This window comes from Manis pentadactyla, chromosome 13 (genome assembly GCF_030020395.1).
Source record: "Manis pentadactyla isolate mManPen7 chromosome 13, mManPen7.hap1, whole genome shotgun sequence".
NCBI lineage: Eukaryota > Metazoa > Chordata > Mammalia > Pholidota > Manidae > Manis > Manis pentadactyla.
In genome coordinates this window covers 92544117-92558517 of record NC_080031.1, presented here as the reverse complement: position 1 = coordinate 92558517, position 14401 = coordinate 92544117, and the positions used below count along the sequence as shown (strand labels likewise).

The following is a 14401-nucleotide window of genomic DNA, read 5'->3' as shown; positions in this document are numbered from 1 at the left end:
TAGAGTAGCAGAATGGATAAGGAAACAAGACCCATCTATATGCTGCATACAAGAGACTCATTTCAGACCCAAAGACATACACAGACTAAACGTTAAGGGATGGAAAAAGATATTTCATGCAAATAATATGGAGAAAAAAGCAGGAGTAGCAGTACTTAGACAAAACAGATTTCAAAACAAAAAAAGTAACGAGACAAAGAAGTACATTGGATAATGATAAAGGGGTCGACCCAACAATAGTATATAACCATTATAAATATCTATGCACCCAATATAAGAGCACCTAAATATATAAAACAAAAACTAACAGAATTAAAGGGAGAAATAGACTGCAACTCATTCATTTTTTTCACACAACTCACATCAACAGAGAGATCAACCAGACAGAAAATAAACAAGGAAAAGGAGGCAGTGAACAATATATTAGATCAAATTGATTAAACAGATATCTATAGAACATTCCACCCAAAAGCAGCAGGATACACATTTTTCTCAAGCATACATGGAACATTTTCCAGAATAGATCACATACTAGGCCACAAAAACAGTCTCAGTAAATTTTTAAAGACTGAAGTTATATCAAGCAGCTTCTCAAACCACGATGGTGTGAAATTAGAAATAAATTACACAAAGAAAACAAAAAGACCTAAAACACATGAAGGCTAAACAACATGTTTCTAAATAATCAATGGATCAATGACCAAATTAAAACAGAAATCAAGCATACATGGTGACAAATGAAAACAAAAACACAACAGCCAAAAATCTGTGGGAGGCAGCAAAGGCACTTCTAAGAGGAAAGTACATAGCAATAGTACCTTAAGAAACGAGAACAATCCCTAGTAAACAGTCTAAAATCACAATTAAAGAAACAAGAAAAAGAAGAATGAAACCCAAAGTCAGTAGAAGGAGGGAAATAATAAAAATCATAACAGAAATAAATAAAAGAGAGAAGAATAAAACAACAGAAAAAAATTAATGAAACCAGGAGCTGGTTTTTTGAGAAAATAAACAAAATAGATAAACTCCTAGCTAGACTTACCAAGACAAAAGAGAAGGTACACTGATAAACAAAATCAGAAACAAAGAAGAAATAATCCCAACAGATACCACAGAAATACAAAGAATTATTAGAGAATACTATGAAAATTAAATGCCAATAAATTGGACAACCGAGAAGAAATGGACAACTTCCTAGAAAAATACAACCTTCAAGACTGACCCAGGAAGAAACATAACATCTGAACAGACCAATTACCAGCATTGAAATCAAACTGGTCATCAAAAAACTAGCCCAAAACAAAATTCCAGAACCAGATAGCTTCACAGCCAAATTCTACCAAACATTTAAAGAAGAGCTATCTCTCATCCCTCTAAAAGTATTCCAAAAAGTAGAAGAGGAGGGAATACTTAAAAACTAATTTTATGAGTCCAGCATCACTCTAACAGCAAAACCAAACAAGATACCACAAAAAAAGAAGATTACAGACCAACTCTGCTGAACAGAGATGCAAGAATCTGCAAGAGAATATTAGCACACTGAATAAAAAAATACATCAAAAATATCATCATGACCAAGCAGGATTTATTCCAGGGATACAAGGATGGTATAATATTCAAAATTATTCAATATCATCCACCACATCAACAAAAAGGATAAAAACCACACACTCATCTCAATAGATGCTGAAAAAGCATTTGACAAGATTCAACATCCATTCATGATAAAAAACTCTGAACAAAATGTATACAGAGGGTATGTGCCTCAGCATAATAAAGGCCATATATGACAAACCCATAGCCAACATTGTAGTTAATAGTGAAAAGCTGAAAGGTTTTCCTATAAGATTGGGAACAAACAGAATTTTATTGTTGTTAACAACCATTTGATCAATAAATGTGAGAGATGCCCTCTCAAAAAAAAAAAAGAATCCTGATTTTCTATTGAGGAATTCACCCCTACCCTATTATCAAAAATGTGGTTTCAGAGATTAATTCCTAGGGCTACAGCTTGATTGGCTTAACACGCTTCATTCCTCAGTTCAAAGTATACTTTTCATAAATGGTCATTTAGATTATAATCACTGAGATGAGAGAAAATGCTTTTTGAGACTTCTGGAGAGAAAGGAGGTTTCTTTGTTGTAATCTTAGTTTTTATTACTGTTTATTATAATTATTATTTTTTACGATGCTATCGTAAGAAACTCTTTTGCACTTGATTTATACAGGAAAGAATGAAGGCTGAGAAATTAATAGCATCCATTACAAGTAAAACCAAACAAGATACCACAAAAAAAGAAGATTACAGACCAATTCTGCTGAACAGAGATGCAAGAATCTGCAAGAAAATATTAGCACACTGAATAAAAAAATACATCAAAAAGACTACAAGTAGGACTATCCTGTAGAAACAGAGCTGAGAAGTGGAGATAGAAAAAGCAGAATTCTAGCCACATTCTTTTATTCTTGAATCAACCCAGGTCTGAAATTCAACAGATCTATATTCTCTGTGTTTGGTTAATAAGCCAGGCAATTTCATTATTTAGCGCAGTTTGATTTGAGGTTTCTGTTACTTCAAAAAGTATGATTTGTAAAATTTCACTTAAATTCTCAAAATAAATAGCCACCAAAAAAAAAAAAAAAGAAAAAAGATTGGGAACAAGACAAGGATGCCCACTCTCACCACTTCTATTCAGCATAGTACTAGAGGTCCTAACCACAGCAATCAGACAACACAAAAAGATAAAAGACATCAGAAATTGGTTAGAAAACCCTAAGGATGCCACCAAAAATCTACTAGAACTAATAACTGAATTCAGCAAAGTTGCAGGATACAAAATCAATACACAGAGATCTGTCACATTCTCATATACTAACAACAAACTGGCAGAAAGAGAAGTCAGGTACACAATTCCATTTACAATTGCATCAAAAAGAATAAAATACCTAGGAATAAACCTAACCAAGGAAGTGAAGGACCTATACCCTGAAAACTATAAGACCTTCATGAGAGAAATTAAAGAAGATACCAATAAATGGAAATATACCCCATGCTCATGGATAGAAAGAATATTGTCAAAATTGCCATCCTGCCTAAATCAATCTACAGATTCAAAGCAATCCCTATTAAAAAACCAAGAGCATTCTTCAATGAACTAGAACAAATAGTTCTAAAATACATATGAAATCATAAAAGACCTCAAATAGCCAAAGCAATCCTGAGAAAGAAGAACAATGCTGGGTGAATTATGCTCCCTGACTTCAAGCTCTACTACAAAGCCACAGTAACCAAAACAATTTGGTACTAGCACAAGAACAGACCCATAAATCAATAGAATAGGAGAGAGTGACCAAGATATAAACCCACACATACATAGTCAATTAGTACATGATAAGGGAGCCATGAGCATTCAATGGGGAAAAGACATCCTCTTCAACAACTGGTGTGGGGCAAACTGGGCAAGAATAAAGAGAATCTAAGAGAATGAAGTACATGTAAGAGAATGAAACTGAATTATTGTCTAATTCAATACAGAAAATTAAACTAAAAAAATCGATCAAAGACTTGAATATATGTCATGAAACCATAAAACTCTTAGAAGAAAACACAGGCAAAAATCTCTTGAGTATAAGCATGAGCAACTTCTTCCTGAATGCATCTCCTTGGGCAAGGCAAACAAAATAAAAAAATGAACAAATGGGAGTTCATCAAACTGAAAATCTTCTGTACAGCAAAGGACACCATCAGCAGAATAAAAAGGTATCCTATAATATGGGAGAATATATTCTTGAATGACTTATCTGATAAGGGGTTAACATCCAAAATATATAAAGAACTCATAGCTTCAACACCCAAAAAAACAAATAACCTGATCATAAAATGGGTGGAGGGCCTAAACAGACACTTCTCTAAAGAAGAAATACAAATGGCCAACAGGCACATGAAAAAGTGCTCCACATTACTAATCATCAGGGAAATATAAATTAAAACCACAATGAGAAATCACCTCAGAGCAGTCAGGATGGCTACTACCCAAAAGACAAGAAATAAGAACTGTTGGCAAGTATGTGGAGAAAAGTGAACCCTCCTACACTGTTGGTGGGAATGTAAATTGGTGCAATCACTGTGGAAAGCAATATGGAGATACCTCAAAAAACTAAAAATAGAAATACCAATTGATCCAGTAATTCCACTTCTAGGAATTTACTGGAAGAAAACAAAGTCCCTGATTCAAAAAGACATATGCACCCCTGTGTTCATTGCACTATTTGTGATTTGGCCAAGATATGAATCAACCTCAGTCATTAATCAATCAATAGATGAATGGATAAAGAAGGTGTGGTATATATAGAGAATGGAATGTTATTAAGACAGAAAAAGAAAGGAAATTCTGCCATTTGCAAAAATGTGGATGGATCTAGAGGGTATTATGCTCAGTGAAATAAGCCAGGCAGAGAAAGACAAATACCAAATGACCTCACTTATTTGTGGAGTATAAAAATAAAGCAAAACAGAAGGAACAAAACAGCAGTAGACTCACAGACACTGAGAAGTGACTAGTGATTACCAAGGGGTAAGGGTTGGGGCTGGTGTAGGTGGAGAGTAAGTGGAATAAAGGGGCACAAAGATTCTCAGTTATAATATAAGCTGGTCACAGGGCAGTAGTTCAGCATGAATACAGTCGATGATTCTGTAACATCTTCCTATGTTGACAGATAGTAACTGCACTAGAGTGGGTGTGGGTTTAATAATATTGGTAATTGCTGAATCACTGGGTTGTACCAATAGAAGATTATGTATCAATGATACTTCAATAAAAAAAGACATTGGGTAACCTAGATAAAGTGAACATATTTCTAGAAACACAAACCTACCAAGACTAAACCAAGAAGAAATAGAAACCGTGAATAAACCTATAACAGTAAGGAGACTGAATCAGTAATAAAGAAAATCTCCCAAGTGACACAAACCCTTGATTTGATGGTTTTACTGGTGAATACAACCAGACATTTAAAGAATAACTAACACCATCATTTCAATCCTTCAGAAAAATTGAAGAGGGATAATTTTTTAATTTGTTCCTAATTCACTCATTCAGGGTGATTTAGCATTATCATGATACCAAAGACAGACACACGACAAGTAAAGAAAAATAAGACCAATATCTTTTATGAAAATTGATGCAAAAATCCTCAACAAATACTGCAGCCTATTAAAAACATTTTACACCATGACCAAGTTTGATTTATTCCTGGAATGTAAGGGTGGTTCAACATACAAAATTCATCCATGCAGTACACTACATTAAGAGAATGAAGAGAAAAACCCCACATGATCAGCTCAGTTGATGCCAGAAAAGTATTTGACAAAAGTCAACACACTTTCAATAAAAATACTCAAGAAATTAGAAAGGGATATTTAGAAATGAGGAAAGGACCTCAACAAAATAAAAGCCACATATGAAAAATCCACAGCAAACATTATGTTTAGTGGTGACAGACTGAAAGCTTTTCCCCTAAGATCAGGAACAAGACAAGGATGCGGGAGCTGAGCCCTCACCTGGAGCAGCTCTGGGGACAGGAAGACCTGAGGAGCACAGAAGGGAAATGACATGTCCAAGGTCACACAACCAACTAATGTAGGGCCACTCCAGAATGCTGGATTATGTTTTGGGGATGGGAATGGGGAGGGATGGGTACTAGGACCTATTGAGTTGTTCAAGGCTGTTCTTCAAAGCCTGAATCATGGCTGGAGCTTTGCCAGAATGAGCAAAACAGTATCATGGTATAATAATATAATAATCAAATAATATAACAGTCAACGAATATAATAGTAAAGTAATTTTTAAAACTTTCATCAACACCGACTGACATTATCAGCTTCAGCCATAGAAGCCCAATGTCTTACTTTGTTCTTAGTTGGGACTGCCATACCTGGGCCCTGACCTGCACCACCCCACTCAAAGAGAAGGTGGGGCTCTGACACACTTTGCTCCTCACCCCTCCGAACTGTCTTACTCATTTGACTTGTAAAACCTCAGTATAGGTGGGAAGAGGATGCTGCTATAGATACTGCACCATTGGTGCAGACTCTGGATGGGGGGATGTATTAACTATCTTTTCATATTTTCTGTATTCTTGAAGCTCTGGCATCTGGGGCCTCAATGACCAGGAGGTACTGCCCCTTTCAGGATTAGCCAATTCCTGGATAGTAAAGGACTCTCCGGAGAGTGCACCTTCCTTTTTTCTAAAACTCATTCATCTTATTTAAATGGACAAATAAGACATATTTATTGTAGAAAATTGAGATACAAATATGAAAATTTAAGACATGATAGTACTACCACATAGAGATTAACTGTGATTAACATCTTGGTGAATTCCTACAGATGTTTTTACGATTTTAATAAATTTATATATAGATTTACATATACCATTATATATAAACTATGGCAACTCACATAGTGAAGGAGGGGAGGAGGACCAAGACTTCAATTACAAGGTTCAGTCAGGCACAGGCCTGTGGGACACATTGCCCCCAGTCCAGAGAGGGATGGACTGGAGACACAGTTGAACCTCACCAAGCACATGATCAGTTTAATTTTTTGTTTTATTTTACAATAGTAAACAAGTGTTGTTTCCTGAGGGACTGTCCATTTTACGAAAAGCCAAAGTAAAATCAGTGCTTTACAGTAGTCTAAAACGCTACCAGATTCAGGACCCTGGACAGCACCTAGGGCTGGATCCCTGCGTCTGAGCCGTCCTCACCTCTGCCTCTACTCAGCTGTCCAAGTCTCTGGAAAACAACTAGTTTCCAAAGCCAAAGATACTTTTCAACCCTTGGCTTAATTGACCTTTCTAAAGCGTTTGCCTTTTGTGAAAACCGGCATCTGTCACTTTTTAAAACTTCATTCTCAATGAAGGAATAAAATGGTTCCCCCAGGATTGCCAAGGCATCACACCGTTAAAATGAGGGCACGATTCCTGGTAGCTAATACATATTATGAATCTGAGAAGACCGTATTGACATTGCTCCTTTGCTTTTGAGTGGGCTCTCAGAGGGTAAGAGACAGATATCATTCATTTTTGTGTCCAACATGTACCATAAGGCATGACCCAGAGTCTGTGCACGCAAATGCCGGCCGCTTAGCAGCTGGGTGACCCGGAGCAAGTTATTATCAACTTCTGTTTGCTATTGTCACAGCTATTAAACTGGAATAACATTAGAGTCACTCACAGAAGTTTAAAAGATTCTCTCAGTTAATGCATTCCTAAGTGATTAGAACAGTGCTGGTGCAGAAGAATAAAAGGTACCACCATCATCATTATTTCTGAATAACCAATGAGTATTACCACCAGGCAGTAGAGGTGGAGGACTTCATCCCATCGCCTGGACTGGGCGACAGCTTCATAGTGACCTGTTGGGGTCTACACTGCTCTACCCAAGGCACCCTGAGCTTGGAATTCTTGAGACTTGCTTTTCCTGGGCCCCCATCCTGTCGTGTTGGCCCCATTCTCTCAGCTCCCTTTCCTTTCCCAGCTGCATTGCTGCCACCTTCTTGTACCCTACAGGCACACTCACAACCTCTTCTTTTTCGTCCCTAGAGCACAGGGAATGACACTGGATGAAGCACCCTCTCCCCCCAGCTCCCTCTGTCACTGACCTGGCACCTCCTGGGCCCTCAGTGATTCAGCCCAATTACCTCTTGCCTCCACGTTCCCATAACTCTGTTCCCCTAGTCCATTAACTGGCTTACTGGCTGTTGGGCAAGCTGAGGTCCACTCCTGAAATTGTTTTTTCCTGCCACCCAAAGGGAGATTTTAACCATCTTTGAGGGCTTGGGTAAATCTGTCCCTTCGAACCTGCAAGTTGCAGAGGTCAAGCCCCTTGCCCCACTGGCTGCGGCTCAGCCGCTCCACCCCCAAGACGGGCTAGCAGCCCCATACCTAGGATGAGGCGCTCGGGTCCGCGGCACTTGCGGACCCCGGGGGCGCGGCGGGGCGGGAACGCGGCGGGGCGGGGCCTCGCGGGGCCTCCCGGGAGCTGCAGGCCGCGCGCGACTCTGCAGCGTCCGCAGGCCCCGCGCAGAGGCCGGCAGCTCGCCTGGGAAGGTGGCGGGGTCCCTGCGGGGCGCCAGGCGCTGGGCCCGAGGCGGGCCCGGGCGGGGATGCGGCGGAGTGCGGGCCCCGGACTGGCCCTGTCGCTGCTGCTGGCGCTGGTGGGCCGAGGGGGCGCGTTCTACCTCGAGGTCCGTGAGCTGGAGGAGAAGTGCTTCATCCAGGAGATCCCCGATGGCACCGTGGTCATAGGTGCGCGCGCGCGGCCAGTGCGGGCCCTGCCCTCCCGAGAGCGGAAGGGGGATGGCGCTGCACGGGCTCAGCTCAGACCCGCACCTGCCCTCCCCTGCCCGGGGTGGGCACCGGGGAAATGGGTGGACAGAGGCCTGACCAAAGGCTCCCTTCCCCTGCGGCTGCGGGCCCCCAGGAGGCAAGTCTGGCCGAGACCCGGATGGCGGAAAGAGGAGCTGGGAGGGGAGGAAGGTTGTGGCCAGGTCCTTCGGTGTGATGCCGGGATGTCCTTGTCCCTACCGCGACTGCAGCGTCTCCGCGAGGTCCCGGGTAGGCCCTTGGTCGTAGGTGTAGATGTGGACACGTTCTGGCTGCCTCTCCATTAGGTAACTACAAGACCGAGCTATACGACCCTGCTATGGAAAAGTACCAGCCCTCTCCGCAGTGGATCAATTTGTTCGTGTTTGTGAAGGACCCCGAGAACAAGGTGAGGCAAACCCTGACCTCCTGCCGCTCTGCAGGCCTCCAGCAAGAATGCGTAGTCCTCCCTAGCTGGTCCTCCATTTCTTAGGGGAGGGCCCATCTCTTCACAGGTAGTAAAGCTCAGAGGGCAATATGCTCTGCAAATTGTAGAGAACTGTGAATTGGCAATTCTGGGATCTGACTTTCCGGCCCAAACCGATGCCATTCCCCTCACACCCTCCCTTTGTCATGGCTCGTGAGGGTCTCAACCTGGGATACCCCCGAGTTCCTCTCCTGTAAGCAGCCAGCTTCTCTGTGCTCACTGGAAGCTGCTTTCTCTAGAACCTCCTGGCCCGTCAGTATGGCCCTCAGGGCAGCTTCACCTTCACCTCCCAGTCTCCTGGAGAGCACCAGATCTGCCTTCACCTGGAGTCTATCCGATTCGCCCTCTTCTATGATGGCAAGCTGGTGAGTGTGGCAAGTGCAAGGTCCAGTCTCCCTGGTGGTTCAATGTCTCAGTCCCTGTGAGGGGACTTCTCACCCAGTGAGAAGGGTGCAGTAGGTGTGCCTGTTGCAAAGGGCTAGGGCTTTACATGAAGCAGGCATGCAGCATACAGAGAACAGCTCCTGAGGATGAGGAGGGGACACTGAGGGGAAGCGACTGTGACTTTAAATCCTCCTTTGGCTCCCTGCCATCCCCTGGGATAAAGACCAAGCATCATAATGTGAAATTTGTAATTGTTCAGCATCTGAGTGCTCCCAAGCTCTCCACTCCCACCTCCCAACACAACTTCTAGGAACTGTCTGTCTCAAACACAGGGTCATACCTGTTCGTGTGCACAGGATGTCCCATTCCTTCTTTTATGTATCTCCATGCAGAGCAGGCTGGTCCCTAAGTCAATGAGTGTGAGGAATGGAAATGGAACTGCCAGTATCAGACCCAGCTGGCATGTGGAAACTGGGCTCCTGGCAGGTGCATGACACTGAGCTCCCTGACCCCTACCCTTGACTCCCGTTCCCAGGCCATTCACTTGGACATGCAGTTGGGTGAACACACCACCGACTATGCGGAATTTGCAGCCAAGGACAAACTGACCCTGCTGCATCTTCGTGTGCAGCAGCTGGTGGAACAGGTGGTGCAGATCCAGAAGGAGCAGGAGTACCAGCGGGTGAGGGGTCGTGCTGGCCCAGTTGGGACAGGGGATGTGTAAACTCCCAGGGAGTGGCTTTTCCAGCTGCTCCCCTTGGGGGTGAATGAGCTCTAGCCAAGTGCCTTCTCCATTCTCCCCTCCCAGTGGCAAGAGGAGCGCTTCCGGCAGACCAGTGAGAGTACCAACCAGAGGGTGCTGTGGTGGTCCATCCTGCAGACCTTCATCCTCGTGGCTACTGGCATTTGGCAGATGCAACACCTCAAGAGCTTCTTTAAAGCCAAGAAACTGGTGTAGATGGGCCCCAGAAACCTAGCCCCTCCTCACTCTTCTTCTGCAGACTGGTAAGAAGTGGCCTGGCCTGGTCTATCTCCTGGCTTCCCCTCCTCCCAACCCCCAAGGGCTTCCTTGCTTCTGGCAGGGGGACAGGACCTCTTTGAACTGGTTTGTTAGGCAGCACTAGGGAGATGATGGGTATCCACCTGGAGAAAGTTCAGTGGGGGAAGCTGTAGACGACTACACAGAACATAGCTGTTTTATGAGGCTGAGCAGAAGGGAGTGAGGGTGCGCCCAACCCCATGTTAAACTGGAAGGATTTACTTTCCCAAGATGGAGAAATAAGAGTGAATATAAACTGCATAAATACTGCAATTCGTTTTGGTTTCTTATCTAACAGGATGTTAATATGTGAGGGCCTGCATGCATTGGTGGGTACCAATGATCATAACATGGGTGGGAGAAGGGAGCTTGTATCCCAGAAACCTTAGCAACACGTGGAGCCCTTCCAGAAAGGTCCAATGTGGACCCACCTTTTGAGTAACCTGAGTGCTTATGGTGATCCTGTGACTCTTTCTGGGCTCCTGTCAGGTTCATGTGCTATTCCATTTCAGTCACCTGGACTTCTGGGTTCTTTCAGAAGGTCAGATGGGCAACTCTGTCTTCCTGTTATTTTTCATTCACCCTGTGTCTCTCTTTATGTCATTTTCTTCAGGAGACGCTCATTTTTATAGGATTCTAATTCACCATTTCCATTATACTCAGCATCTCCCATGACATAACCTTCACATGTTGCGCCCATGTATAGATGACATCCGTGTCCCCGTTGCTTCTGCCTGATCTGGCCCACACTTCACGAAGCCCTGTGCTGGTTACCCTGTTGGAATATAGTTATCTCTCATGTAAATTTGACATTTTCTGTTAAAAGGAAATTCACTGGTTGACCATTTCAACCAAATGAAGTCCAAATCCTCATTGCCAAGGATGTCACTACAGGGAGACTCCTCGTTAGAATGGGGAACTGTGATAGCCCTGGGTCTTGGCCCCTGAGATAAACCTGCCCTCCCCTAGGATACTTTTGAGGGATACTGCAAGCCTTGGGGATAATCACTTGTGGGTCTGGCCAAGACTGGCCTCTGGCACATATGAACAGGACTTAACTGAAGGCTTGGGGTGGGGTGGGGGGCAACAACTGGAGAGTAACCTCTCACCAAAGAATGTGGCTGGGGTCTACTACCATCACCTGAAGCTGGGGTGGGGAGCAGTGTCTGGGTACTCTGCTCCCTCCTGCAGGGAAGGAAAATGACTCAGACAGGCACATTCTTACCAATGGAACCTGTGGTCTGAGACCAATTGAGGCAGGATATTAACAATACATAAGAGTGATACATACTTCAGAGAAGAGCATGGGCTAAGGGCCACATCACAGTAGTCCTCACCTAGATGGTCAGAGAAGGCTGCTTTTTAGGACTCAGACTCATGAAAGAAGATAAGTGAAGAAGTCTGTTCTGGCCAGAGGCAACAGCACATATAAAACCTTAAGTAAGAAAGAAAATGGCAATGGGGGAAACTGGAAGAATACTGTCAAAATCCCTACTCCAGGAGAGGGCGCTGGGCAGATCTGGTGCTGCGCAGGATGTGGGAGGTGAAAGTAAACCTGCCTCGCAGAGCCATACTGCCCGGCCGGGATGACCTGGAGAGAAGGGGCTTCAGTGAGTGTTACGGTAGGGATGGAGCTGGAAGGAAACTCCATCCAAGGCTGAAGGCTCTAACTGCCTCAAAAATTGACAAACAGAGCCTCAGGCATCCCACAACACTGAAAGGTCCAAAGCTGCTCGCAGCAGTAGCCAGAAGCTCTTCTGGGAACTACTTTGGGTGGGTAAAGAGTGTGACATGAGGTTGGCATGTGAGCATGATCTTGGGAAGAGACGTACCTTATTCACAGCTTCTACCCTTTCATTTCTTTTGGTGTGGTTCCGTTTTTAAGTAACAAGTGACTGCTAAGGGTTTTTTGTTTTGCTTTAATATCCTCATTTGCTGAAATTACAAGCCACTCATTCTTTCTGAAAGTACCCTATTCTGTGAAATCTTGAAGTCTACGTGTCACAGCCTAAGAGTTGACAAAATCCTTTGATTTCCAGCACAAGTAACCCACCCACCACACCTACAGGGAGGTGAGTTTCCGTTTATTTCACGAGCGAGAAAATGGCTCAGGGAAGGTGACTGATTTGGCGGGGTCCTGCGGCAGTCGGGAAGAAGCTGAGAGGAGCAGCTAGCAAAGCAACAGCCCACGTTTGGCCTGGAGTGAAAATCCGAATCTTCCCACACCACCAACTGTCTTTAGCAGTTTGGCAGATGCGGAAACCAGGAGGGGAACTGCCAGCACCCGCCTGGTCTGGCGCTAAGTGCAGAGCGGAGGACTCGGCGGGGCTAAGGGCCCAGCTCACCTTGTCCCCTGGGTCCTTCACCTCCACGAACATGCCAAGCCCTGGGGTGGCCGGCTGGTACTCCTCCCGCTGCTTGTCATACAGCTGCGTCCGGTAGTTCCCTGCAAGGAAGCAGGGCGGGCGCAGGTCAGAGGAGCGCGAGGCGGAGCTGGGTCCGCGGCTGCCAAGGCACAGCGAGGCCGGCCGCTCCCAGCTTGGGAGCGCTGACTCCCGCACCCTCTGCCCACGAGCGCCGTCTCGTTCCGGACTCTCCCCCAACCCCAGCACCTATAACCATAGTCTCGTCCGGGATCTCCTCGATAAAGCACTTCTTCTCCGTCTCCCCGATGTGGAAGTACAGCGCGCCTCCGCGGGCCGCAAAACACAGCAGCAGCAGGAAGGCCCGAACCATCGTGCTTAGTCCGACTCCCGGCCAGGGCCAGACGACCCGCACGCCCTGCTCCGCAGCCATCTTGCCCTACCTGCCCGCGCAGGAGCAGCGGGCCGCGCCACGTCGCCCTGCCGCCGCCGCCGCAGCTGCGGGGCCTGCCGGGACAGCGAGTCCCTAGGTCTGGACTACAAGTCCCGAAGTGCCCGCGGCCACGGCGCGGCACCGCGCGGCACCGCGCTGCTTGCTTGGGGTGCGGCTTCCCCTTGGGACAGAATTGGGGCCGCAGAATTGAGATTTGCTTTGCTTGAGCCCTTGTGGCGGCCGGGCCATTAGTGATGATTGCCGGCGGTTTACAGATGATGAGAGTGACGCCTTTAGTTTGAGGTCGCGGAGCGAATTACGAGCAGAGCTAGGATTCGAGCCCAGGATCCCTTCCTTTCCTCGGCATAGCACCTGCCACTCTGGGTTTACTTCTATTTTTAAAAATTGATCTTTGAAAAGCTTTTTTTTCGCGAAATAAGTTCAAATGCTTAAAAAAAAAAAAGTCAAAGTCTCCCTTTACCACTTTTTTGCCGCCCGCCAGCCCATCCACTCTTAAATCTGGTCTGTATGCTCCCAGGCATCGCCTCCCATCTCCCCTCACGCCCACTCAGCAACCTCCATCGCCCCCCATTTCCACGCTGATTTGCTACAGGGGTTTTTGTTCGTGGAGTCAAAGAATGAAGTTCACAAATGCTCAAGGTAGGCAAGCAGGAGAAAAGGTTTTTATTCAGAGAAAACAAAGTACAGAACTCCCAGCGCATGCCAGGAGGGGCAAGGCTGTCATTTACGGGCGCAGGTCTAGGGTTTTTGCCTGTTGCATCGGCAAGGGAGATAAGCTGTTATCTATAGATTCCAACAACATGAAGGCTTTAGAGAGAAGAAGAATTACCTTTACATCAGCCAGGCCACTGGACTCAGGCAGTCAGGCAAGAGTCCTTGCTCTTGACTACTACACAATATAACTTCCTTCAGGAGAAAAATGAACTGAGAGAAAGTGCTGGAGGAAAAGAAAGCTCAAAGATATGAGTGCAATGAGATCAGGCAAATGGACATTCAAACTTTTCAAGTACTTTCCATGTCTCCACCCTTTAAATCCTTCGAGTCCCAGCATTTAGGGAGAGGGCGACTAACATTGTGCGGCCTAATGCAGTTGCCTAATTTTTTAATACTCAAAGCTAAGAGCGATTGACTTCCAGCAATAATGTGAAGTACTGGAACTAACGCTGTCTTCTAGGACAATAGCTCAGACGAGTCAGCATCAAGTCCGCTTTTGTAGAGGTCTATTCTATTTTATATTCCAGTTCTGATAACTGCATGTAGTGGATGCTGTGGTGACCTGCCCCAATTCCTATAGGACCAAGAGAGTC

At 45.0% G+C, this 14401-nt stretch overlaps 2 protein-coding genes across 4 annotated transcripts; one reads left to right on the top strand and one right to left on the bottom strand.

Annotated features, from left to right (window-relative positions):
* The first annotated feature begins 7937 nt into the window (after positions 1 to 7937).
* On the top strand, positions 7938 to 10550 carry LOC118933479 (transmembrane emp24 domain-containing protein 9-like). The gene is made up of 5 exons (XM_036927791.2): positions 7938 to 8310; positions 8676 to 8776; positions 9094 to 9219; positions 9774 to 9920; positions 10047 to 10550. The coding sequence occupies exons 1-5, from the start codon at positions 7953 to 7955 to the stop codon at positions 10194 to 10196; spliced, it is 882 nt and encodes a 293-aa protein (XP_036783686.2). The 5' UTR covers positions 7938 to 7952; the 3' UTR covers positions 10197 to 10550.
* A 463-nt stretch (positions 10551 to 11013) lies between these two features.
* On the bottom strand, positions 11014 to 13114 carry LOC118933481 (transmembrane emp24 domain-containing protein 9-like). 3 transcript variants are annotated; one of them, XM_036927796.2, is made up of 3 exons: positions 12890 to 13112; positions 12623 to 12723; positions 11014 to 11052 (listed from the first exon to the last, which is right to left on the bottom strand). In XM_036927796.2, the coding sequence occupies exons 1-3, from the start codon at positions 13071 to 13073 to the stop codon at positions 11029 to 11031; spliced, it is 309 nt and encodes a 102-aa protein (XP_036783691.1). In that variant the 5' UTR covers positions 13074 to 13112; the 3' UTR covers positions 11014 to 11028. The 3 variants fall into 3 exon arrangements, with proteins under 3 accessions (XP_036783691.1, XP_057346774.1, XP_036783689.2); XM_057490791.1 differs by lacking the exon at positions 11014 to 11052 and adding an exon at positions 11638 to 11712; XM_036927794.2 differs by lacking the exon at positions 11014 to 11052 and having other exon boundaries at positions 12346 to 12723; positions 12890 to 13114.
* Between the last annotated feature and the right edge of the window lie 1287 nt (positions 13115 to 14401).

Coding starts and splice junctions, on each gene's coding strand:
- LOC118933479 (XM_036927791.2), top strand. CDS start 7,953: ATGAGGCGCTCGGGTCCGCGGCACTTGCGGACCCCGGGGGCGCGGCGG. Junction 8,311..8,675: donor CGATGGCACCGTGGTCATAG/GTGCGCGCGCGC, acceptor CCTCTCCATTAG/GTAACTACAAGACCGAGCTA. Junction 8,777..9,093: donor TGAAGGACCCCGAGAACAAG/GTGAGGCAAACC, acceptor TGCTTTCTCTAG/AACCTCCTGGCCCGTCAGTA.
- LOC118933481 (XM_036927794.2), bottom strand. CDS start 13,073: ATGGCTGCGGAGCAGGGCGTGCGGGTCGTCTGGCCCTGGCCGGGAGTC. Junction 12,724..12,889: donor GGACGAGACTATGGTTATAG/GTGCTGGGGTTG, acceptor GCTTCCTTGCAG/GGAACTACCGGACGCAGCTG.